Genomic DNA, 25,296 nt, shown 5'->3' on the forward strand with positions numbered 1-25,296 from the left:
GATTTATTTATTTTGCCATGGTGAACACGCATATGTAACATCAACCATAATGGCATAGACCTGGAAGTGAAGAAGACTCAAGGTTGAGCTAAACAGTTAACTCAAATTATCTCCAAAATCGTGCAACATAGCGTATGTATGGCAGCAAAACACAGGCTGATCAGAAGATAATGTAAAAAATAAAGTCCTCTGTGGGCCTGTCAGTGTTTGCATCAAGGCATGAAACAAGTGCAATAAATTATGCCCATACAATTACGAATAAAATTTGTTATCAGCCCCAATGAGCTGTAAAACTAAATCCACCATACTCCAGGTATGCTGAAGATACATTTTCTGTATAGGTCCAACTAAGTGCACCCCCTCAAAGGTTTGACATATTTATGTAAATTAAAAACAACCTGTAGCAGTAGAGTGACTTAAAGTGACTTGGGAATAAAATCACATGCACTGCTTGACTACAACATGGCTTTCAATTGAACAAATACTTTAATACAGTGAGATCTTTGGATCATTATTTTAGAGATTAAATGTACCTCTATGTCCAACATAAAAAAAAAAAGATGTTTCCGCTACAAAATCTGCTGATACCAACTGCACACAAGAACAGTGGTGAGCAGGAGAAAACTCGGTAATTAAAAGACAGCAAGTCCTGTCAGAGGACGCTGCTATACGGTACCAACAAAGAAAAAATACTTCAACTTGCATTGTCATACTAGCGCCACAGCCCTTTTGAAAGCATTAACTGAATACTCAGTTGAACTCTTCTGGGCCTTCATGTACAGAAACTGTTTGTTTTCCCAAAGTGGTGTCCTTTCCCCCTGTCCTCACTGAACTGCAGCTCGCTAAAGTCGGCTGCCTGTTCCTTGTATTCAGTGAGTTGTTTTAGTCACCAGTCACTATCCTACCTCCCTCAGTGAGGCTTCAGTAAGACACTCAGCTCACTCACATGGTTGTCCCATAAGTCATATGGAATGGATAGCCTCAACAAACGCTACAAAGAAAGAAGTGTGTCAGTCTGTTAGCTCTGAAATAAGTCAGTATTTTTTATTACTTCAATAAACAATAAATCTGAAAATTAAGAAGATGTTTCAGCATCAGATATATTATTTCTCCTTGGTTAAGTTTCAACCACACTAATATATGAAACATGAGCCAACCTGCCTGTAGGCCTTGAGCCAGGCTAGTAGATACAGACTGTCACAGGGGCAACAAGCTTGGTAAAGCAAGGTGAGGTGAAGCCACCTGCAAGTGTAAAAAATCACAAGATAACCACGTAAACTCAAGTGACATCCTCTAAACATTATAGTCGGCCTCCTGTACGGAGGGAATTGAGGGGATTGGACGTCTCTTTCTCCTCACAGCCGGATCTGGCTGGCCTGTTGCCTGTGCTGCCACTGCGGCGGCAGGAGGAGGGACAGGGATGGGACGTCTCTTTTTGACAGAGGTGACGCTGCCGGCGCGTTTGCTGAGGATGCCCTGAGCCACGCTTTCCATTTCATCGACAGTCGTGTGCATGGCATCAGCCATCTCTTGCTTAGTCACAGAGAGAAAGCCGGGGTCTTTGGCCAGGGAGGCCAGACCGCCCTGTTCTAAAGCCTGGAAAAGAAAACAACACACAGTGCCCTTGCTTACATACAGTAACATTTCTGGTAATGCATCAAGCCATAATAAAAAATTATTTCTGATGAGGTCATCTAAAAACTGAAATTTAAATGATTTTGGTTTGTATATAAATAATTACTGTGATGTGTGAAGTTTTTTTCTGAATCTGCCTTACACCCATATAAAACTCAATTGGGTGTAACAAAAGTTCAGCAATCCACAGATCTTAAAGTAAGTGCACTGGGTCCCCTGACAAATCTTTTTAAGGAGAAATAAATAGTAGTTCAATTCAGGACGAGCTTAATTTGTGTCCAGGAAATTACCCTGGTGCTAAAACAAGAAGCTATTTTTATGATCACCTATCAATGACGGATCTGACAGCAGATCAGGACATTTCCTGCTGATAAAACAAGGCGGACACTCAGAGATTATTTCTTTCTTACCTCCTGGACAAGCTGGTCGGCTGCAGCACAGGAGCTCTGGCTCTGACTGTCACCATAGTTAGGGTCATAAGGGAACTGCAAAGAAAAGATATGCATCCACACTTTGTCTATACAAGCTGTTCATCATCATTTACACTGGATGAGTTAACCTTAGATACGATTTTACCTGCGTTTTGTCTGTTCTCACTGTAAAGTTCCAGGAATGCAGGTTGCCTAAACAAGGGAGAATCAACAAAAACCTAATTAATATAATTATGAAGAATCGCCTTTTCAGTCTGCATGGTTCCTCCTTATTTGCCAGATTTTATTCAAACATTATTTGCTGATCTGGAATTGTATATCTTGACCCATGTTTAATGTAAAGTCCATGGAAAAGCAGTGTACACTATTATTATTGTTATTTGATGTGTATTAAGATAAAATGTTTATAAGTTATGAGGCCTGGTCAAATTAGAAAAATGTTTCATGACTTCTTAGCCTTTCATTGGATTCATAATTTCTATTTCTTGTGTGCATTAGTCTCACACCATCTTAGTGTTTATATTTGTACTGCCCTATTATCAGCTTGTCGGTCAAAGTTTGATTGATTGATTGATTGATATCCAAAAACCATCTTGATATACCTGGCTCTGCATCCTCACTGGGATTGTAAAAATCTTCTGGACTGCCTTCTCTATCAAATGAAAATCTGAAAGACAACAAAACCTTTCACTCATCAGACATTTCACCCTGAGCATATGTCATCTGATAGACTGGAGTGTTTGGCGCTCACTCTGCGAAGGCGTTGTTGTTCGTGTTGTTTTTTGTTGTGGTTGTGGGGAAAAATTCGGTAGTAGGCACCAAGTCAGCAGAGTTTGGTGGAGACTCAGACTGACTCTCAGAGAACTTGAGGGGCCGCTGGCTGGTCATCTGCTGAGACTGAGTGATGACGGGCTCAGCGGAGAAGGAGTCCACCCGGTTACCAAACAGACCGTGTGTACGCTGAAAGACCGAGCAAGACAAGCAAACAGATAATACACAGATAATCAAATTGACCAGTCACTCTGCATGCACTGTATTTTGCCTGTATATCTGTTCCGCCAAGTTGCAGAAAGTGTTTCTCACCTGGTAGATGCCTTCTTCTCCAGCCTCGTCCATAGCTCTGTCCATCTCTTCCTCATTCTGCAGGTCTCCTGAAATGGCCCTGTGCATCTCTGGAGCCACCTCTTCATCGATACTCCTCAGGCCTGCCTAGAAAAACATGGAGAATGTGGGGAAATAGAGAACAAAAGGCACATGGCAGCGTGTTAACAGAGGAGAGGCAGAAGAGGAAAGATAAAGTTGAGTACCTGTGTAAGAAAAACACAAGGTGGGATATATGCACTTAGCACACTTAGAAAGTGCATTTGTAACAGTAGTCCATAAAAAACACTTGCTGATACAAAATTGATTTATTTACATCATAAAAGGGTATATGCAGGAATCCTGAAGTTAAATTTAGTACAATCTAAGACCTCATCCCCACTTCAAGTTCTAACCGGTTAAATCAACAACACACAGCAGCAGTTTAATGTAGAAGTGAGATGGAAAAGATATTAAAAAAGAAGTCATAGTATCGTATGTCATAACAAAAAGTCATAGTAGTATCTCACAAAAAAATGTCATAGTATAGTATGACATAAACTAGAATTACTGCCTCGAGGTTGTATGCCTCCGCCACCGCCAACCAGTCAAGTTGCAGTTTTACATCCATGTCTGTCCAGACTCATAATATGTAGTGAAGACTTTGAAGGAATTTAATCAAAGGTATTAAGTGTATTTTTTGGCGAAACATGGATGCTTCACACACATCTTTAATCCGGCAGCACAGAAGATATACAATCACCACAGTTTCGAGGTGGGCTCCCAAGAATAGTGTCACCAATTTAGTATCTGACCAAATATATGAAATATGCTCACAATCTCCCTTCTGTTCCTGAGTTATGGCGTTGAATAATGGCCAGAAAAGTGTTTTTGCAGAACATTATGATGCCACACTGAAGATGACCTTTAACCTTTTGGATATGAAATGTCATCACTCCATTTTATACTATTAGCCATTTGTGTGAGTTCGTCATAATTACAAATTAATTCTTAAGTTACGGTCAAAAACGTGATTTGCGTGGTCACAGTAACTTTGACCTTTGACCACTAAAACTTCAGACTTTTTAATACTTTTTAAGATCCCGCAGACACTCTGCTTAAGAGAAATAATATGAATAGCCAAAACATGCCATTCTGAAAAAATGTTTTTCAGTTATTATGCAGTAATTTCCTGTCTGACATACATTATTACTTAATTTTCATTATAATAATGATTTTAACCCCATAATGACCGCTCACCTGGATCTCTGGGCCTAGGGCATTCTTCTTAGAGGGCCGGTAGCCATAATACTCCTCCTGATGCTTCAAGAACTTACGGAAATGATCCTGGAGCAGGAAGGTGGAGTAGAATTTTCCTACAGTCACCTCATCATCTGTAACCAGACAAGTCACAGTGCTGTCAGTGTGAGAAATACTGGATTATTTTGTATAGGTAAAATTGAACTAATTCTATTTATGTTGATAGACTCACCTCCTATAGGGGGGATGACCTGGTCTAACAGTTTCATACTAGTGCGTTTCCAGATTGATTTTATAATGGCTCTCAGCTCCTCATTGGCCTGCTCAAAGTTACCTGTTCAGAACAATCCATAAAACATTTATTGGAACTACAGTATGTACATCACGTTGAATCAAACATATACATTTTTGATGCTCTGTACCTTCTGTTTTGATCTTGAGTGCAGTCCTGACCAGAGCAAACAAGGTGGCGTTGAAGGTGACGGTGCCATCACTGTTGAGAGGCATGTTCATGCCAACCAAGCGCTGCAGACCAGACAGGAAGTTGAGAGAATTTGGCACCAGAGAGGAATAGAAAAAAATCAAATACAATACACTTTTTAAAGTATTAATATTAATATATTGGTTTTTAACCCACTGGATTTAATTTATTTTTTTTGATCATCATCCTATGTATTGTTTTGTTGTGGAGGATGAGAGATATGTAGGTATATATAATTTTTCAAACTCTGACACTGTCACAATCCTTTGTATTGATATTTTCAATAAAGACAATGTGGGGAAAAACATCAAACACTTTAAATAGATAATCTATTTAAATTATATATTGCCCCATTTTATCATAAATACTTTATAATAATTCACTCAAACATGTATTTTTCTTTTCTTTTACCAAAAAATAAATGTTGTTTAGCATATGATAGACCTTGTAATTTTTGTTGGTGAATTTTACATTGACAATTGTAAATGATCCAAAGCTAAACCTAATAAAACCTAATCTTTTCTAAAATATCCCAAATTATATTGTAAGACCTGTTCATTATTAATAGTTTCATTTGGGATATTTGAAATGCTCTTTTTGTGTATTGTGTCTTTGTATGCTGTTATAGTACAATGTACATCAACAGTGATTGTATTGTATTGTTAATGTTATCATTCAACACACATAAAACCTTTCTCTCTACAATGCATGCACACCATGGTCTTTGACCCCGTTTATGACTGACTGCACTGTATGTACCTTGCATGCAGCACGATGAGGACAGAACTTGCCAAAGCCCAGTGGAGGCTGGATGCGTCGCAGCAGCGTCACAACGTCCAGATGTTTAATTCTACCCCTGTTAGATTAGAGAAACATCTTATAATATTTTTAATGACACCAACCTAAAGCTGGCCTATTTCTTGTGTTGACTGAGCATAAATAAATGAAATAGTAAAGTTTCATGAGTGGTGTTCGGGCTTACGTGGCTTCAGGGTCATATTCAGCCCAGATCTTCTTAAACTCATCCAGATGGTGTGGACCAAGAAGAGACCAATCACGGGTCAGGTAGTCAAAGTTGTCCATGATGACAGCTACAAACAGGTTGAGGATCTGAAGTAGAGAGGAAAAATGACGTGTATTTACACAGTTTAAACCTTTCTGCGCAAATAGGATTTTGTTTTTATTATAAAATGATTGTTGAACTAGAAAATGCATTTCCTGCAGAAAATGCTTGTGAAAGCTGAAAAGCTAAATTGCAAAGGCTAAACTGGATTGCTGGCATAATTGCATAAGAAGTAGGTGAAGTAGTGAGAATAGAAAAAAACTATATTCTCTCCCAGAAAAATAATAAAGAAGCACTAAACTTAAACAGTGATAAAACAAAAACTGTATGTAAGTATAAATGGTAGAAAAAGTTGCATACAAGCACAAATGTCCTTAAAGAGCTGAACATTTTGATATTTGTCATAAAAAGTCATAGTATAGCATGTCAAAAGTAATTGTAGAATAGTATGTCAGAAGAAAGTGATACAAATTCATAGTATAGTATGTCAAACAAAGTCTGGAAGAACATGCAAACTCCACACAAAATATGTATATATATATGTATGTCATTCCCCCTCTCTCTCTGCTTTCATGTTTGAGCTGTCCTGTTAAATAAAGACCTAAACTGCCAAAAGAATCTTAAAAAGTCAAAGCATATTATGTCAGAAATAGTCATAGTATAGCATGTCGAAAAAAGTGATGAAAAAGTAATTGTAAAGTAAGTTGAAAAAAGTAATAAAAAGGTCATAGTATAGTATGTCAAAAATAGTCATAATATAGTATGTCGAAAAAAAAGATAAAAAAGTCATAGTATAGTATTTCGAAAAAAGTCATAGTATAGCATGTCGAAAATAGTGATAATTATAGTATAGTATGTTGACAAAAGTCATAAAAAAGTCATAGTATAGCATGTCGGAAAAAATTATAAAAAAGTCATAGGATAGTGTGTCGAAATAAGTGATGAAATAGTCATAGTATAGTATGTCACAAATAGTGATGAAAAGTAATGGTATAGTCTTTCGAAATAAAAGGTGAAAAAGTCATAGTATAGCATGTCGAAAATATTGATAAAAAAGTCATAATATAGCATGTCGAAAATATTGATAAAAAAGTCATAGTATAGTATGTAAAAAATAGTGATGACAAGTAATAGTATAGTAAAACGTTATAGTATAGTATGTTGTAGTATAGTATAGTATAGTATAAAAATGGTTGTCATTCGCAAGGCTGCTTTTACTTTTATACTTTAAGTAAATTTCCAAGCCTGTACTTTGTTACTTTTACTTGAGTAAATAAGTTAAATCAGTACTTCTACTTTTACCAGAGTATTTTTTAACACAAGTATCTGTACTTCTACTTGAGTACGGGAAGTGAGTACTTTTGCCATCTCTGAAAGTATGTCAAAAATAGTCATAGTATAGTATGTCGAAAAAAGTGATAAAAAAGTTATAGTATAGCATGTCGAAAAAAGTCATAGTGAAGAATGTCGAAAAAAAGTGATAAAAAAGACATAGTTTAGCATATCCAAAAAAGTCACAGTATAGTATGTCGAAAAAAATCAAAAGTATAGTATGTCGAAAAAAGTGATAAAAAAACTCATAGTATGTATGTTGAAAAAGTCATAGTAAAGTATGTAGAAAAAAGTGATAAAGTCATTGAATCGTTTGTTGAAAAAAGCCATTAAAAGGTCAAATGTAGTATGTCGAAAAAAACTTAATATAAAGGGCCAGCTTGGACTGGGAACAGAACCTGAGTCAGAGTCTGCAGTGACTACTTGCTAGATGCCTGTTGGCAGCAGTGCTAACCACTAAGTCAGTATGTGGAAAAAAGTGATAACAAATTCACAGTATATTATGTCGAAAAAAGTCAATATAGTACGTCGAGAAAAAGTGATAAATTCATAGTATAGTATGTTGAAAAAAGTCATAGTATATATACTGTATGTCGGAAAAAGTGATAAAAAAGTCATAGTACGTATGACGAAAAAATTCATAGTATAGTATGTCGAAAAAAGACAGTATAGTATCTGAGATTAACTTAAAGAGCCCTGTTAAACTTCCCATTGAAGAAGCCTGAAAAAAGCCTAAACAAAACGTGGTATCAATATAATGACTGTGAGCACCAGAAAGCATTTGCGAACATATTGATATATAATTTGTGTGGATAAAGGTTAAAAAATGTGAGCATATCAGCAATTTGAAAAACTGATACTCTGTGCTTTCGTCCAGAAATGTCAAGGTTGTTTAAGGAGGCCTAAAGAAGCACTAAACTTAAACAGTGATAACACAAAAACTGTAAAATATATCAAAACGCTGAATAATTTTCTAATAGCTGAAAGTTTTGTGAATAGTTAGAGTTTGAATGACGTCTGTAAGTGAAAGTATGTGGGAGCAGTAGCATTTAGAAGTGGAAGAAGCCTGAGGAGGATTTAAAGATTGCTCCATTGACTTTTATGTAAAAAGAAAAAAGCTTAATACTTTAAAAACTATAAATGGTGGAGAAAAGTTAAATATAAGCACAAATCACCTTAAAGAGCGGAACATTTTGATATTTGAATGTTTTTTTGTAGCTGAAAGTATGCAGAAGTAGTAGGCGACCGAAAATCGTCGGATAACAATACTGTAAATGCTGCTGAATCAGCATTCACACAAATATATAAAAACACTAATGCCGCTAAAAGATAAATGTTGCTGCTCACAAGGAAGGCACAGAGACAGTAGAAGCTGAGGAAGTAGAAGACAGCGAAGTTGGACCCGCAGGTGTACTCCTCTCCTGGCAGAAAGTCAGACTTGGGGTCACACTTCTTCCCATACATCGAAGCCATCATGACCTCCTGCCAAGCCTCTCCAGTAGCACATCTGGAAATGTAAACCATAGTGAGATCCTGGCTCAGACCTTGCAGCCAATGAGCTTTTAACCAATGATCCAGGCTTAGAGACTCACCGGAATAACATCAGAACAGCCTGAGGGAATGTCTGGAAGTTGTTGTTGCGGTTGATTTGGGTACCATCCACTAAGGCTACCTTTCCAAAGATCTGAAGGGTTGTTAAAATCAGTGCCAAATACGGAAACTTGTTTTAGTGGAATTTACTCATATTTATGCACATTAACAATCTACAGAAGTTTACAATGATTTCATCCAGTAAATAAAAATGTTAGACTTGAGTACCTGCATCCCTATGACAGCATAGATAAAGAAGAGCATTATGATGAGCAAAGCTACATGAGGTAGAGCCTGTAGACACAAACACAGATAGGTCATTAAAAGTGTGTTAAAAGTGGAGATACAAATTGAAAATGATTATGACCACAGTGTAACAGACCTGGAAGGACTTGATGAAGGTCCACAGAAGGTTACGGATGCCTTCTGAACGGTTCAGCAGCTTGACCAGACGCATGACACGGAAGAGTCGGAAGAACGTAATGGAAACTGAGGCATTTTCAGACGCCTATGGACAAAAATAACCAAAGGATTTAAGGAGAAGAACATTTAAAAGAAAGGAAAAACATTTATGGTTTTTAATACGGAAAAAGTTTAGGCTTACCGCAATTGCTTGCATAGGATTTGTCTCCTGTACAAAGTAGATGAAAAGATGACACACTGCAGTTACATGGGTTATGTTTGATAGACGAAGTTATAATATAATTAATAGGAGGCACATAGCAGACATAGCACTGACCTGTTAAATAGTATTAAGGTATGATTGACAATCAACAACCAGGGTTAAAGAGCAATGTTTCCACCTTCGATGAGTAACAAAGCCTCCAGTCTTAGTTGCTGAAAACTAGAACAACTGCAACTTCTAACTCATGCGAAATAAACTATATGCAGACTTAATAAGATATTAACAGTTTTCAGTCAATCCAGCCATCATTAGAGTTTCTGTGCTGATATATTTAGTGTTAAGCCCTGTTTATAAAGTATTTGAGCTGTACTGGAACACAATATATCAGATTGAGGTCTTATCTCACATTTGCTCTGTAGGATTAGACAGACAGTAGAAACGCAGATGTTTCACCAGCAGTTTGAGCCACACACGGTTCAGAACAGTAGTACTACAGTTTAGTAGAAAACATAGTGGAGTGCCCACACAGCAACCCTCATGCAGCAGTGCAGTGCAGTGATCAGATATTTACAGCACAGCCATGGAGACAGTACAGTCCTCCACTGGCAGCCAGGGCACTCTGTGGAGGATAGACAGATGAGGAGTGAGGTGTGTGGAGGACAGAGGGATTGAGAGGGAAAATGTGCAAAAGAAGAAGAGGAGGAAATATAAAAGAATTAGGAGACAATGTGAAACTGGATGGAGAAAACAGAAATTGCTACAAGCTTGTTTGTGGATGGAAAACATCACAGTCCATGGTGAGAACAATGCAGTGCAACAATGGAGAAAAACAACAGTGACTGGCCAGAAAAAAACATTGGGTTTGTGTAGCATAAAAATAACACAATAAAATAATTTACTGATATTGTGCTCTTATAAATTTGAAGTGCTCAGACAACACGCAAACACTGAATCACTGAAAATATTGTAATGGATCCAGTGGGAATAATGGAAGATTTGGTTTGGTGTTTGGTGATGGTAATGACGATGCTTCTGAGGTTGCACAAGTAACTGAGAGGGGTGGGAGCAGGAGAGTTGGGGTAAGAATGGCCAACGACAGTACTGACCACGTTCTGTGAGCTAGTTCTGCTGGCACCAATCAGCTGTTGGGCCACGATTATATGCTTCTGTATCAGAGCATTGAATAAATACATTCAGTCATTTCAAATCGAATCACACTATTGACTGGGAATGTCTCATTGAGACAACACCAGGGACTTACAGCACCTGCAATAGGATCTGTGGAATTCATTAGAATAGATTTAAAAAATATAAATATAATTCGTACTCACATCGACTTCACTCAGGATGACATCAACAACGCTACCGATGACGATAATGAAGTCAAAGACGTTCCAGGGGTCTCCAAAGTAGCCCTGCACAGACAGATAAAACATTGCTGACCGAGACAGTAGGACATTGGATTGGGTGGATAACCATTTGAACACAAAGTGTGAAGCCGTTACCCTCGCTTTGAAGGCCATGAGCTTGAGAATCATCTCCACAGTGAAGAGCACAGTGAAGATCAAGTTCAGCATGTCAGACAGTTTAGTGACATGGTCCGACTGGTTACAGTGCTGTTCAAAGTGGAAGCAAATATTAATCTCAACATGTTACAACTATTCATTTGATGTAGTATTTGTACAAAATGTAGTTTTAAGATAATTACATTTAACTTGAAGAAAATGCTAACATTAGAGCGATATACTGGCTTAAAACATTCAACATTTAGCTACATAAGAGTGACATGAAACTGTCATGAACGTGTCATAAACATTATAAACAAGTCATAAACGTTTATGACATAAAGCTTCTGTCATTAAGTGTCATTCGGTTTTTGTCATGACAAGTTAGGGTTAGGGTTACAGTTAGAGTTACGGTTAGGGTTCATGTGTCATGACAGTGTCATGTGTTCATGACACATGTCACTCTTATGTAGATACCTTCAAGTAAAGTGTTACCGAAGTTTTTATTTATTATAAATTTATAATAAATAAATACATTTATATGTGTAAGTATGTGTTCATCTTGCTTTTTGTTGAGTACCATAATGTCATAAACAATAGAAATGATTGTAAAATTAGCTTTGAATAATAAATCAATCTGGCCCATAGTGAAACGCTAAAAATTGGATTTCATCCTCTCAGTGTATTGTCTCGTCCTCTTTTACCATAGTTACATAAAAATAAATCTGAAAATTAACATTTAAAGTAAGATTTTATAAATAAATTGGCATAATAATTAGTCAGGGATTTCGCTGGAAAGTTGTAATGTCCCACGTTTTACAGTTAAAGTTTTCACTTTTCTTATTAATTAAATGATTTAACAAACACTGAGCTCCACTGACTATGACAGAAACACTTACAAAACATTGACACAGAATATTGTCTGCCAGTAGCCTCGATACAATCTCAATGTTTTTTTTGTGTTGCAACGTAGCCTTAATTTACATACCTGCATCCCCAGACACAAGGTGTTGAGCATAATTAGGAAGAACATGAGGTATTCAAAGTAGCAGGAGGTGACAATGTACCAGACTCTGTACTGGTAGGGGTTTTTGGGGATGTAGCACCTCAGAGGTCGAGCCTTCAGGGCGTACTGCACACACTGGCGCTGAAGGGGAGGAAGAAGGTGGGATAAATAGAAGAAAAAAAATGTCCTAACATGTTTTAGATTTTACTGAAAATGACTGGACTCTCTCACTGTCCTACTGGCCACTGTTTCACCTCTGAGATGTCTTGGCGTACCTGGTTCTTGTCCAGCTCACAGTCCTTATACTCCTGCTCGCCCTGCTCCTGGAAAGTGACGATGACAAAGCCCACAAAGATGTTCATCATGAAGAAGGCGATGAGGATGATGTAGATGATAAAGAAGATGGACACATCCACGCGGTTGTTGAAGACAGGACCCATGTCTTCTTCATCTGAATCAATGGCTCTGTATAACAGTCTGGGAATAAATTGAGAGATGTTGAGAAACGAGGAATAATTGGCAAGACAATGGGATACCACAAGGCTAATTTGTGTAGATGAAATCTATAATTCAGTGAATTAAAAAAGATATATTGCCTTTATTACCATCTCTGGCTCAAGAATATGGAATTACTTCCAACTCAATATCCACGTAATAAGATATTCTTTCTTCTAACTCAATCAAACAGATAAAAACGGATAAAAAAGGCTGTGCTTACTTTGGCCAGCCCTCAAATGTGGAAACAGTAAAGAGAGCCAGCATGCCATAGAGCACATTGTCAAAGTTGAAGTCACTGTTGATCCATTCTCTCTTTGCCAGCACTGTATCTTGTAAGGAATTCTCCATGTGCTTCACAAAGTATCCCCTGAGAGCAGACACAGAGAATGGCGACTCTTAAATAGCATTACAGTTTAGATAGATGAAATCTACGAAGTGTGAAAGATGTTTGCCTTACTGGCATTCCTCCCCTGTCATTTTCGATGGGTCTGTGCAGCTGTAGAATTTACCCTAGGAGGGAAAGGATTAGGGACACATTCATAAGGAGCAAGGCATTTATACTTACAATAGGTTCATTTGGAAATGTGGGCTTTACAGTATCATGCTACATATAGTGTCAACATCATCTTTAAAAGAGTTACCTTGAAAAGTTGCACTCCGATACAGGCAAACATAAAGTTCAGCAGCATGGTGACCAGGACGATGTTGCCGATGGTTTTGATGGCCACAAACACGCATTGGACCACATGCTGTCATAAAAGACAAACAATGACCACTTAATACTTAATACATGTACTGTACTTAGTACAATTTTAAGGTCTTTTTAAGGTTATTTATAATTCTACTACACAACAAAAGGAAATATTGTACTTTTTACACATTTAATTACTAGTACGTTTTCAGGTTAAGATTTTGCCTTTAAACATTTGATAAGATTATAAAACAGAATGCATTGCTCATGACCATTTAGAAAAAACACAGTGTCTTGTATGGCCCCCTGTCATGTTTCAGATGTCCCAGGCCTGAAGAGGTGAAAGTATCAAATATTACACATAAACAGCACACAATTGAGCTAAAGAGTTTTATTTAGGTAGAGGATCTAATTACTTCTGCCACCACTGGAAACATAGACATATCCACAGGGCGAATTACGGTACTTATGCATGTGTGTACCTTTAATCCCTTGGCTCTATTGATGGCTCTGAGAGGCCTCAGCACCCTTAGCACCCTGAGAATCTTCACCACAGAGATAGCACTGGATCTGCATATAACACATGACAAAAAGCAGTCTTGATATGCACATCTTGGAATACTAACATTTTGTAATTTATGAAAATAAATAACAATAGAGATGTTCTATATCTAATATGGCAATCTCAAAATGTTTACTCACTCCATCCCCATAGAAAGCAGAGAGACTGTAACCACAATCAGATCCAGGATGTTGAAGGAGTTACGGCAGAAGGAGCCTTCGTGCATGAATGCTCCATATACTGTCATCTGTCAGTCAGATACATAAAGTCACACCCAGAATATTAAACCCAACAGGTTTGTGTTTAAGCTTTTCTTTTAGTCAGAGGAACAGCTGTGTTGCATTAATGTCAAATAAAACTGAGAAACTTAATTGATTTTAACAATAGGTCGATCAACAGAAAATTTATCGGATTTACCCAGATTAATCGATAATGAAAATAATTGCTAGTTGCAGCCCTAATGTTGGCAATGTGAGTTTAGTGTTTGTAACTCAGCAGGGCGATAATTACTATCATTACGAATTAAGTAGTTTCACAATGATTGTTCAAGTTCTGAATATGCTACCTCAGTAAAAACATGCAAGACCTGCAAAGAAACCTGCCTCATTCTGCTTCAACATGCTTCTCCCCTCATAAAATTAATTTCATTTTTCTCTGCCAAGAATAGAATTAGAGATTGAGTTGTTTAGTTTTCTGTAATTTATGTCACAAAATGATCAAATTTAAACACATAGAATATCAGAAAAAAATGTGGCATTTGTTATCTGGTATCTTGACTTCAAAGAACCACATCAGTCAAACCCAACGGCAGAACATGATGTATAGAGCACTTTACCTTCAGTACAATCTCAATGGTAAACACAGTTGTAAAAACAATGTCAGCATAGGCCAAGATCTGGAGGGAAGGGCAAAAAGGTTTGCTGTCAAATTTGGCTTAATGAATATATATATATATATATTAAATTTGGATAATGTCCAATTAAATGTGTAGTGGTAGACTTGGTTGTACCTTGTTTCTGTAGGACTTGGGATCGATGGGGTCCTCAGCCGCCAGGGAAATGGAGGAGAGCAGGATGAACAGAAGGATTAAGTTGGTGAAGGAAGAGGCGTTGATAATCTTGTAGCACAGTTTACGGAACCTGGATGCCAATATTCAAAGACATACAGTCATCAGTGCAGTGAGTTCAATCAATTCACTGTTGTGTTTTCATGATAGTTTGAGAAAACACTTAAATATAACGACTGTTATTCTCAGGCTGGTATGTCTGGTTCCTACTTGTTCTGAGGGCCAAAAATGAAAAAGGAGCTGGCTTCAGGCAATGGAACGGCTTCTTCCTTCAGTTGCAGGTCGGCCATCGGTCGGGGACGAGGGCTGATGGGGATTTCAGGCTCTTCCTCCTCGTCATCACCTACCATGTGGAAGAAAACACACTCAAAATGCTATAGTAAACTAATATATCTCTCTATACTGAATCATGTTATAGACTTTATATGGTAGTCACCAGAGTCAAGTGAAAAAAGCCTAACTTTAGACTCTGCTTTAAACTTGTCTGAGTCTAATAATAATGAGGGGTTACTATACTTAAACTGTAACATAGCCAAGAAAGCAGCACTGGTAAACAGCCAGTGTAATGAATATGGATTCCTGCAGTCAAGTATGCCCTTCTGCCACAACTACATCACTGAGAAATGTGAGAGGTTAAAGAGTTTGAGATGCAAATAAGCAGGAAGATTAGACATTTGTTACCTGGGAAGTCGTCAGGTGGGAATGGATCTTTCACTTCATTGACATTGGACTCAAACTCGTCAATTTTGAGCTAAAAAAATAAATATGCATTAGCTACTTATGCTCCTGATTAATAGATCATTGTTAATATGTGATATGGTACCAGAAATAACATTAACCTTGGCTGTGGTGGGTATACCCTCCATCTTAGATCTCTGCTCTGCCAGTTTCTTAGCTATCCTCTCCCTGTCCTCATCAGTCTTGTCAGGCATTTTGGATCTGGAGGGTAGGAAGGAAAGGGAATGGAGTAGAGTTTAGCAATAAGAAGACAGAGCAGATCATCACACTTAAGTTAGGCATTCTTTTAGTTCCAAGTTTCGTCATATGTAGGTTAACACGGGGTCAACGGTACAATGAAATGTGTTGACAAGACAACGGGTCAGCTCAGCAATAAAAGCACTAGATGCCGCAATAAGAGAATTAGTAGTCATAAGATAAAATAAGATACAATTACAATAAGATGTAAGATAAGATAGGATGAAAAATAAAATATAGCACTACATACTTGCACAAATGTAACAAGAAAAGGGAATGAGATGTGGGATATGAGAGATAAATAAATAAGTGAGCTAAATAAATAAATAAAAGTAATCAGTCATGTTGATAGTGCATTTTATGTAAACAGTAAACAGCAGGTAATCAGATATGTGATGTGGAATTTCAAGGTTTATGAGTTAAGAAGCCTGATGGCCTAGTGGTAAAAACAGTCCCTAAGTCTGCTGGTACGTGCAGTCATGCTCCTGTATCGTCTGCCAGACAGTGTGTGCTGGGTGGCTGTAGTCCTTATTCACCTTAGTAGCTTTCTCCTCAACTTCTCCTCTGCCTTTTCTTTCTGAGCTGAAGTCAGACTCTCAGCCTCTGCCAGGTTGTCGACGGCGATGGCCAAGAAGACATTGAGGAGGATATCTGATTGCGCTGAGCTCAGGAAAACCAAAACCTTGTTTTTAAAAAACATCATTGCTGTGTATACAAGTTTTAGCCATACTAGCGGCATGGCTCTATGGATGGCAATGTTGGTATGATGGTTGGCCCACCACTTTGGTCCAGACTAAAATATCTCAACAACTATTGGATGGATTGCCATGACATTTTGTACAGACATGTATGGTCCCCAGAGAATGTATCCTACTAGTCTCGCATTGCCAGACCTATCTCCACATCCAACTGATCTTGGTGATCCCCAGATTTTTCCTCTGGTACCACCAGCAGCACAGCATTTTCATATATCCATTGCAACTGAGTGGATTGGTACAAAACTGTGTACAAATATTCATGGGTCCCAGAAAAAGGTATCCAAATGTGGTTGCTTTTCCTCTAGCACCACTGTGATTTTGAGTGAAATCTTGACAACTAATTGCATGGATTGACATGAAATCTTACACACATTCATGTCCCTTCAGGATGAATTGTAATAACTTTGGTGTCTCCTGTCTTTTCAACAAGCAATATCATCAGGTTAAAACTCAGCTGTCCATGTGTTAAATGCTAATTAGCAAATGTTAGGATGCTAACATACTAAACTAAGCCGGTAGCATGTCTGTACACTCTGAGCCTTGTTTAATCCTAGATGACATTGTGAGTGTATGTGAAGAATACAGTTTCCACAGACAAAGAGGACGATAAAGTAGATGGAGACCAGGATGCCAGGAATGACAGGCCCTCCATAGGCCATAATGCCATTGTACATGATGGTGGTCCAGTCCTCTCCTGTTAGGATCTGAAAGATAGCCAAGTGTTAAAAAACAGTGATTCATTAATGTCAGGTATGAAAGGATAAGTTAGATGCTGCTACTGTGAATGCACTTCATTACATAATGGGTCATCAAAATCAGGCAAGAAAGGTTTAACAAAATGAAAAGCTGACATTGAGAAGAGTTTAAAGCAGAGCATCTAAATGAATCCATGTCTAGCCTCACCTGAAACACACAGATGAGGGCCTGAGGGAAGTTGTCAAAGTTACTGCGTCTGGGTCTGTGGTCGGTAAAGTTGAATTTCCCCCCAAACACCTGCATGCCCAGGAGTGAGAAAATGACGATGAAGAGGAAGAGAAGAAGGAGCAGGGAGGCAATGGAACGAACAGAGTTGAGTAGAGAGGCCACAAGATTACTCAAAGAGGTCCAGTACCTGCAAAACAGTTGGAAGAAGAGAGGTGTTAAATGACATTAAATCTCACTACAACTAATGTAATGCAACAAGATCCTTTGAGTGGACATAACTCACTTTGTGACTTTAAGGATCCTCAGCAGTCGGATACACCTGAGTACAGAGAAACCCAGGGGAGTCACGGCTCCTGCAGAGAACATGATCATCTCCAGGATACCGCAGAGCACCACAAAGAAGTCAAAACGGTTAAACAGGGACATAAAATATGCTCTGGGACCCAGAGCATACATCTTAACAAACATCTCGATGATAAACAGCACCAGCAGTACACGACTGGCCACATCTGTTGAGATAAGAGAGAGAGATGAATGGATAAGGCTGGGAGCGATATAATTCATTATTTAAACATGTTTTTTATATAATTAAAATATAATATAATATATATATAATATATAATATAATTCATATATTAATCACCAACCTTGTAGGGAAGTGAGGCTGTCAGACTGGTGGTGGTGCTCTGTTGCTATGGTCAGGGTGTTGAGGAAGACGAGGAACATCACTATCCAGTAAAAGCTCTTGGTTTTCACATACAGCAGGCACTTCATCCTGAAGAAACGGTTCCAGCGACGGGCCAGGCGGCTAAACACAAAAATAAACCTGGCTTACTGTGCCGAGTCACCGTTATTATTACATGTAAAAATGTATACATTTACATAGCTGCAGACTCACTAGTAGTAGACAATTCGACTCTTTCCTTCCAGGTCATACAGGCTGTCTGTATCAGAGTCACTGATTAAAGGGAGGAGTCCTGACAAGAGAAGAACAGTTGTAATTCAACAGTATCTCTATATGGGATGGGTGGCTGAGGTGGTTAATAGTGCTGACCTTTGCCCTCTCGGTCGGCATCCAGGACTTCAGCATGAGTGATCCACTCCATGTAGCCATGCAGGTCTTCATCCAACTGCTGACGCTCTCGCAACTTCTGGAACTCTCCACGTGACTTGGCCTTCTCTCGCTCTTTGGTAAACTCTCTGAGGGTAAAGACAGTAAAACAGCATGTTAGCTTGTTCACGTGACGATGCAAGATGCAGACAGTAGAAAGGCAGAAGATAATAGTTGTCTTACCCACTGAGCACGCCCAGAACCAGATTGAGCACAAAGAAGGAACCCACCAGAATGAGGGGAACAAAGTAGACCCAGGGCCATTCATTACCTATGGCATCATTAACCTGAAAGACATCTCTGGGTCAGCCACAAACATTGTATTCTGTTAGGTATACTTAACACAATGAATACCTAATCTAGACAGTTGTAAAGGTTTGGTGGCAAGAGCGTAAATTCCCCAACACTGAAACTGAAAACAACCAAGACAATGTTCAAGCAATCACTGACCCAGTAAAGCACTTTGGTCCATCCCTCCATGGTGATACACTGGTAGACTGTAAGCATGGCAAAGCCAATGTTATCAAAGTGGGTGATGCCATTGTTGGGACCCTCCCAGCCTGGCCGACACTCAGAGCCGTTGATCGTGCAGCGGCGTCCATTACCAGCCTGAGCACAGGGTGCAGGCAGCTCACCTTCTGCTGTGGAATAGATATCTGCAGGCAAAAGAGAAGAGATACATATCATTTTCTGAATGTAGCTTCTGGGAATTATAACTGGTAATGTCTCAGGTATGACTATAAATCACAACATATATAAAAGCCCATGTGAAACAGTGTCTGATTGTGCCCTTCATACGTACTTGTGCCAGCATAGTAGCAGGTTTTATGCATTTTGCACTTGAAGAGCTCCAGTCCCATGATGGCATAGATGGTTACCAGTAAAAAGACCAGTAGGGCGATGTGCAGCAGAGGCAGCATGGCTTTGAGGATGGAGTTCATCACCACCTGCAGGCCTAAATGTGAACATTAAAACAAAAACATTACAAGAAAGCACAACATCTCAGCAGTGTCTTTTCTTCACATAAACAGTATTTCCACATTAATCACACAGTGTGACATGGACACAGGGTTTTTATACAGTATTTTTGGATTACAGTAGAGGCTCTTACTGGGGACTCCAGAGACAAGACGTAAGGGCCGCAGCACTCTGAAGGCTCTGAGTGCCTTCATGTCGAACCCCCCACCCTTTTCCATTGGCACACCTGCTATCTTATTGATGGTATCCAAGGCAAAGGTGAAGAGACTGTAGGAAAAGATCATACAACCATAAGTACCTACCCCTACATTATACAAAATGGGCATTCAGCAGAACAATATTCTATATTTTGATATTACCATAAAATATGACATTTTCAACTATTACAATTGAAGTGTCAATGGCAGTTTCGTAGATGTGGTAAAAGGGAAGCTGTGGTAGAGATATCCACCTGCAGCTGAGAGCTCATCTTACCCCATGAAGACGATGACAAAGTCCAATATGTTCCAACAGTTCCGTAAATAGGCGCCTTCATGGAACACGAGCCCATAGGCCACTATCTTAAGAAAGCACTCTAACGTGAATATGATCAGGAAGATGTACTCCAAACTCTCCTGCAGCAAGAGAAACAAACCAGGAAATAACATTTTATAAAGCTCACAACCTTCACGTTCAATCCTCTAGTAAACTATAGGATGAATGGAGTAATGACAACTTTGGCATTTAGTTCCCTGCTAGGAGGAATAGCAGTAGATGCAACTGGTATTAGATAAACTTATAAGGATTAATTGCCACTTAGCTATTTTTTATGCAGATTAAACACAACCTCAGAAGGTTTAAACAGATGGGTGGCCCAGTAGTCACATTATGATTAATGAAACAAGCCACAGTTTAGTTTAGAAATGGTAAACAGATAAACAGCAGTGTGGTTAAATAAAATTATCTGTTTGCAAGTGGAGCCTGTATCTGTGTTTTTATCATTAGTGTTGATGTTTTCAGAGACAAAGGAGGTCAACAAACAGCAGACTTACACAGAGCTGAGTATGGCTTTCCTCAGTAGTGACTGCCACTGACGACAAACAAGTAGTAATAATAGCTACGCAACGTCAGGGTAACCTTATTACAACCAAAACACTCCATTGCACATATTTGCTTACAAACTGCAGCTTCAAATTGTCATCATTAAATAGACTACTTCTTCTTTTTGCTTTTCATTGCTGATGTAAATACACATTTTGCAGGAGAAGAAGCTGTAATATGAGAACATTATGATAGAGCTCCCAGGGAATCCAGCCAAATCAGAGTTAATTTGAGGTCCAGTATACTATAAATGAAACCTTGCATACATTCACAAAAATACATACATTTACAGACTAAAACTCAAGAAATGTTATTCAAAATAAACAGCGAGGGGCAAGAAGTATTGCTGTGCTTCTATGTTGTAGTGTATCAATGTTACAAGCCATTATATTTAGTATATGAGTATGAATGTGGTTACATGAGGAAACATTTGTGGACTCTACTGTATCCACCTGCGTCAGTAGAGTGACGCTGCCTGGGCCGACCTACTTCTAATAGAAAAAGGGGAGTGAAGATGACCAGATCCTCTTACACCGTTCACCTCTGAGGAATGACACAGTAAGAAGTAAAAAGGATTTGGGAGAAGGCTGGTAAGTGGGCCAAAGCAAAGATATTAAAGAAATGGGGTCAGTTTCAGGTCCAGATACCTGAAGACTTGATGCATTTAGCTGTCAATCAGTTGGGCTCCAACAAAATTGATAGCTTTAATCTAGTAATGAGGTTATTGACTGGATGGAGGAAAGCAAGTGATGGCTGGCTATTGGTGCTATATATTGACATTTGAGCTGGTTGTCAGCCATCTCAGAGGCAGCGATCCACATGTCAAGTCTCTGAGAACGAGCCTTCTCAATACAATAACACCAAATATCCAGAAATTGGCAAGATGTGTACACTGTGCAAGAGCAAACATATATATTTTGCTCACTTTGATCATACCTGGTTGAATTTGTTCAGTCGCCCACCTTTTAATACACTATATCCACATCCCCACAGCAGTGTAAACACACACCCAGGAGGTTGAAATATAATAACACCTGTAAACACATCAGCAGCATCCAGTGGTCAAACACCTGCCACCAGATAGTTTACACTACTTTAACTTGAGAGACTCTGTGAATCACCTGTCATCTAAAGTGAGAAGTGTCATGAAACCTTTTGGCTTTTTACACAGAATACGTAACAAATGTTTCCACAATTATTGTGTTTAGCAGAAAACAAACAAGCAAACCCTGAAACTGATCCATTCATATGTAACAAGCTCAGTTTTATAGGCCTATGTATTTCAACCAGTTTGGGGGCATTTCAATTAATACATTCATAAAAACAGACATCATAGGACACTTATCTTTGTATTAAAACACAGATGGGATCCCAAATAAAGACCTGAGTTGTGTCGCTTGGCGCTTGGCACTCAGACCAGTGAGCAGCTGAAACTCTTAGATATGAAGTGTGTGTCATACATCAAAGAAAGGATTTGTGTTCACACTCATACTCACCAAGCTTGTGTTGGTGTTATTACTGTCTTCTTCAGGCATGGGCAGGAATACAGCCAAAGCAATGCAGTTTGCAAAGATAGTCAATAAGATTATGATCTCAAAGGTTCTGGATGGGGAAACTCAGGATCATAACAACAATACACGGGTAGGACTGGTAAACTCTCTGTATCCCAATAAGGAATATTAATAAGGGGATACAATTTCTCCAGAACTATTCTTGATGATAATATTTGAGTATATTTGTTAGTATTTACTGTCCAGTAAATACCAACAATGGATGGGTAAGAAAATAGATATTTCTTTATCTGTGCATGTTTTGTGATTTTATGTAGCAAACCAAATCAAATAAATCAAACAGGTCTACAAACTCTGCTTACATTACCCAGTGCCTCTACATGCTGCCTGAAACATCATCCCTTTCACAGCCCTCCGTTAGCGGGCAAAGCGCTCTGAGTAAATGTAATCTTGTCTGCTGTGCTGCTTCATTCTCGTCCATAGGGGGCTCTCTAAGAGAATTCCACTGCCAGGTCAGCATCATGTCTCCTTGTGATGCCACAGGACAGCTGCACAGCCCAAGAATATGACCAAACCATTTAAACACAGACTAGTCATCAGGAAAAAAAAAAACTGTTTGATTATTCTATAAGCCATTTATTTATTCCTAAAGCTGTAAGTACTGTACTTTCTTTTTATTGTACAACAAGAAGGAATTAAGGGGTTCAGTCTATTTCTGTAATTTTGCTCTTGAGAACTAAATATCAATGGGATTAAACAGTAAAACCTCATGACCTGGCTGAGCATATGGAGACACAGTTCAGTGAAACTGTTCAGAGAAATTATATTATTTACACCACATATTATTATAAAATTCACATTAAACTCTGTGAGTCCTATTGTGACGCTTGGGCTGTCTTTGGATAAATTAGTGCATTCTATTTTGGATGTAAAATATGTATTATCCAGGAATGGACATCAGGCTGAAAGCAGGAAACTCCCCTACAGGGGTCATAACATCACTCAGCAGCCTGCCTTGTGTTCAGGCTCCAAGCCTCACAGGGTGCCAGCATTTCAGAGCAGCTATTTCCACATTAAAAGCAGTCTGTCAGCTATCAGGACACTAACAGGTGGCTTCATTAATTGTCTGCCAGTTCTTCCAAATAGATTGGCTTAAGAAGCTCTCTAGGTGAAAATATGAAGGCTACAAACTTGACTTTGACACAGGGCTGCCCGATACATAACAGAAGTCTTAACACAGATTTGAAAGAGACTTGGCTTGGGCGTGCTTGCCACAGGTGAACTACATGGCTGATAATTCACTGGCCTGCAGCCACTTCATTTCTGTAGCTGTCGGTGTTCTTAACCAGAGCCCTACATGCTGTAATAACTGTATAATGGCTTGAGTATCATACTGTATATTTAGGAGTAAAATACTTCCGTTTGAAGGGCACATTTTTAAGCCAACGTCTACCTAATATTACAAACACAAAAGTCTGTGAGTTGTGTAAAACGTAGGCAGGTGTGTAAGATATAAAGGATACTTCCACTCAACAATGCTGATGCAGGCCTTGCGGAAGGGATTTTTGAGGTTGAAGAGGAAGAGGGTTCTAGCAGGTCGAGGGTTTCCCCCTGTGGCCTGTAGCTTCTTCAGCTTCTCCCTCTGCTTCCTCTTCAGCTCCTCTTCATTCATGATAACCGGCTTGGCCTCTGCGTTGGCTGCCATCTTGACGCCTACACCTGAGACAAGCTCCCAGTCCTGTAGAAATGTGTCTTCTCACTGTATAATCCCAAACAGAGGCACTTTATAACTCCCCGTTGCTAAGGCCTGCTCTGGGTTCCAGACCTGCCGATCCTGTGTGCGCTCCTCCGCTGCCCTCTCTCCCCTCTTCCTCTGACTCTGTCTCCCTCACACAGAGCCACAGGCCTCTTCTCCTGGCTGAGGGCCTCTGACAGAAAAAGCCCCTTCGGCAGGGAAAAATAACAGGAGCCCAGAGCGGCTGGAGTAGCAGTTGGTCCTGTAGTTTAAATTTAGACTGTGAACCATTGACAGGCCATGCTTGGGGATGGTTAAGAGGGTGGGGGGTGGAAGGTGGAAGATGGGAGTAGATGGAATCAAGAGGGGGTTGGGGCAGGGCAGCAGTGGCGGAAAAGAGCACAAAGAAGGGGAGAGACAGTTTGCGGGGGGCTTGCAGTAGCATAATATCACCACTAGCCTCCTGAACATGCCTTCCCCTTCCAAACAGACCCAGCTGCTCTGCTGCTGGCAGAGGTGTTGAACCCTAAACTGTGAAAAAATAGTCAACAGAGAGGAAAGGAAACTACACTTGGATGTTTGTGCCTCCAGTGTGACATTGTTCAGGTGGAAATATTTCTGCAGGACCAAGAAATGATTAAGGAGAGCATTTAAGATAGTTCGCCACAGAATGCCAAACTTTCAGGAATCCTTCCTGCCAAAAATATAGGGATGGGTTACATGTTTAGTTACACTTTAGTAACACCACCCAATTAAACATTTATAGGCAGTATATAAACATGTATTAAATGGTTTATAACACACTATAATGTAGGTGTATGCAGATACATTTTTTATGCATGAATTTGTCAACAAATATAACTCCTCCTGTAGGGCATCCATAAATGGAGGCTAGTGTGTTAACATATAATGAAGGCAAACACAGTTGTAATAATATAAAATGTTTTTATAGGAGAAGTAATAATTGCTGCCAAATACTGTACATTAATAAGACACTTACAATGTCTGGGTTATGGTGTTTTACATACTATTATTAAATGTTTATATAGTGATGAAATAGAAGGTGCTAAAGTGACTGTGTTACCAATGTGTCACAATGTAGAAAATGCGAGCAAAAAAATATATATATCAAAGATATAAATCATATATCAAATTGATGTTCAATGTTGCACAGTACTACGATCTAAATCAAGAACTTCAACACCTCATTTTGTGAATTTATGATTAAATCATGCACAGAATCATTCATTTGGACCACGACCTTTTGTAAAAGGATATCAAACTATGCTCATGACACAATTTAAATTTGAAAGTCGACAAATGATAATATTAAACTATCGCCCAGCACTAAAGAAATTAGTTTGGATAGTGCTTTATGGGATTTTGGAAGAAGATAAGT

General features: G+C 38.9%; 1 protein-coding gene across 1 annotated transcript; it reads right to left on the minus strand.

The window, feature by feature from the left end:
• Nucleotides 1–241: 241 nt before the first annotated feature.
• On the minus strand, nt 242–23,867 carry LOC144520871 (dihydropyridine-sensitive L-type skeletal muscle calcium channel subunit alpha-1-like). The gene is made up of 45 exons (XM_078254970.1): nt 23,686–23,867; nt 22,148–22,253; nt 20,046–20,185; nt 19,705–19,838; nt 19,396–19,548; nt 19,044–19,249; nt 18,777–18,880; nt 18,537–18,682; nt 18,381–18,459; nt 18,130–18,290; nt 17,766–17,991; nt 17,462–17,669; nt 17,142–17,262; nt 16,337–16,451; nt 15,665–15,764; nt 15,507–15,576; nt 15,036–15,168; nt 14,769–14,898; nt 14,595–14,654; nt 13,900–14,006; nt 13,680–13,767; nt 13,148–13,255; nt 12,964–13,016; nt 12,727–12,873; nt 12,284–12,485; nt 11,991–12,149; nt 11,003–11,113; nt 10,829–10,912; nt 10,069–10,116; nt 9,477–9,503; nt 9,255–9,380; nt 9,101–9,166; nt 8,875–8,966; nt 8,630–8,789; nt 5,870–5,997; nt 5,647–5,743; nt 4,829–4,931; nt 4,639–4,740; nt 4,407–4,540; nt 3,150–3,275; nt 2,818–3,026; nt 2,669–2,733; nt 2,212–2,258; nt 2,046–2,120; nt 242–1,596 (listed from the first exon to the last, which is right to left on the minus strand). The coding sequence occupies exons 1-45, from the start codon at nt 23,865–23,867 to the stop codon at nt 1,294–1,296; spliced, it is 5,541 nt and encodes a 1,846-aa protein (XP_078111096.1). The 3' UTR covers nt 242–1,293.
• Nucleotides 23,868–25,296: the final 1,429 nt, after the last annotated feature.

This window comes from Sander vitreus, chromosome 7, assembly GCF_031162955.1.
Source record: "Sander vitreus isolate 19-12246 chromosome 7, sanVit1, whole genome shotgun sequence".
Classification (NCBI taxonomy): Eukaryota; Metazoa; Chordata; class Actinopteri; order Perciformes; family Percidae; genus Sander; species Sander vitreus.

What these genes read in the sequence shown, in the direction of transcription:
- LOC144520871 (XM_078254970.1), bottom strand. Translation starts at nt 23,867, where the DNA reads ATGGCAGCCAACGCAGAGGCCAAGCCGGTTATCATGAATGAAGAGGAG. An exon ending in TTGAGGAGAAAGCTACTAAG is followed by an intron (nt 15,765 to 16,336) that starts GTGAATAAGGAC and finishes CCTACCCTCCAG; the next exon opens with ATCCAAAATGCCTGACAAGA. An exon ending in ATTTTTGGCCCTCAGAACAA is followed by an intron (nt 14,899 to 15,035) that starts GTAGGAACCAGA and finishes ATTGGCATCCAG; the next exon opens with GTTCCGTAAACTGTGCTACA.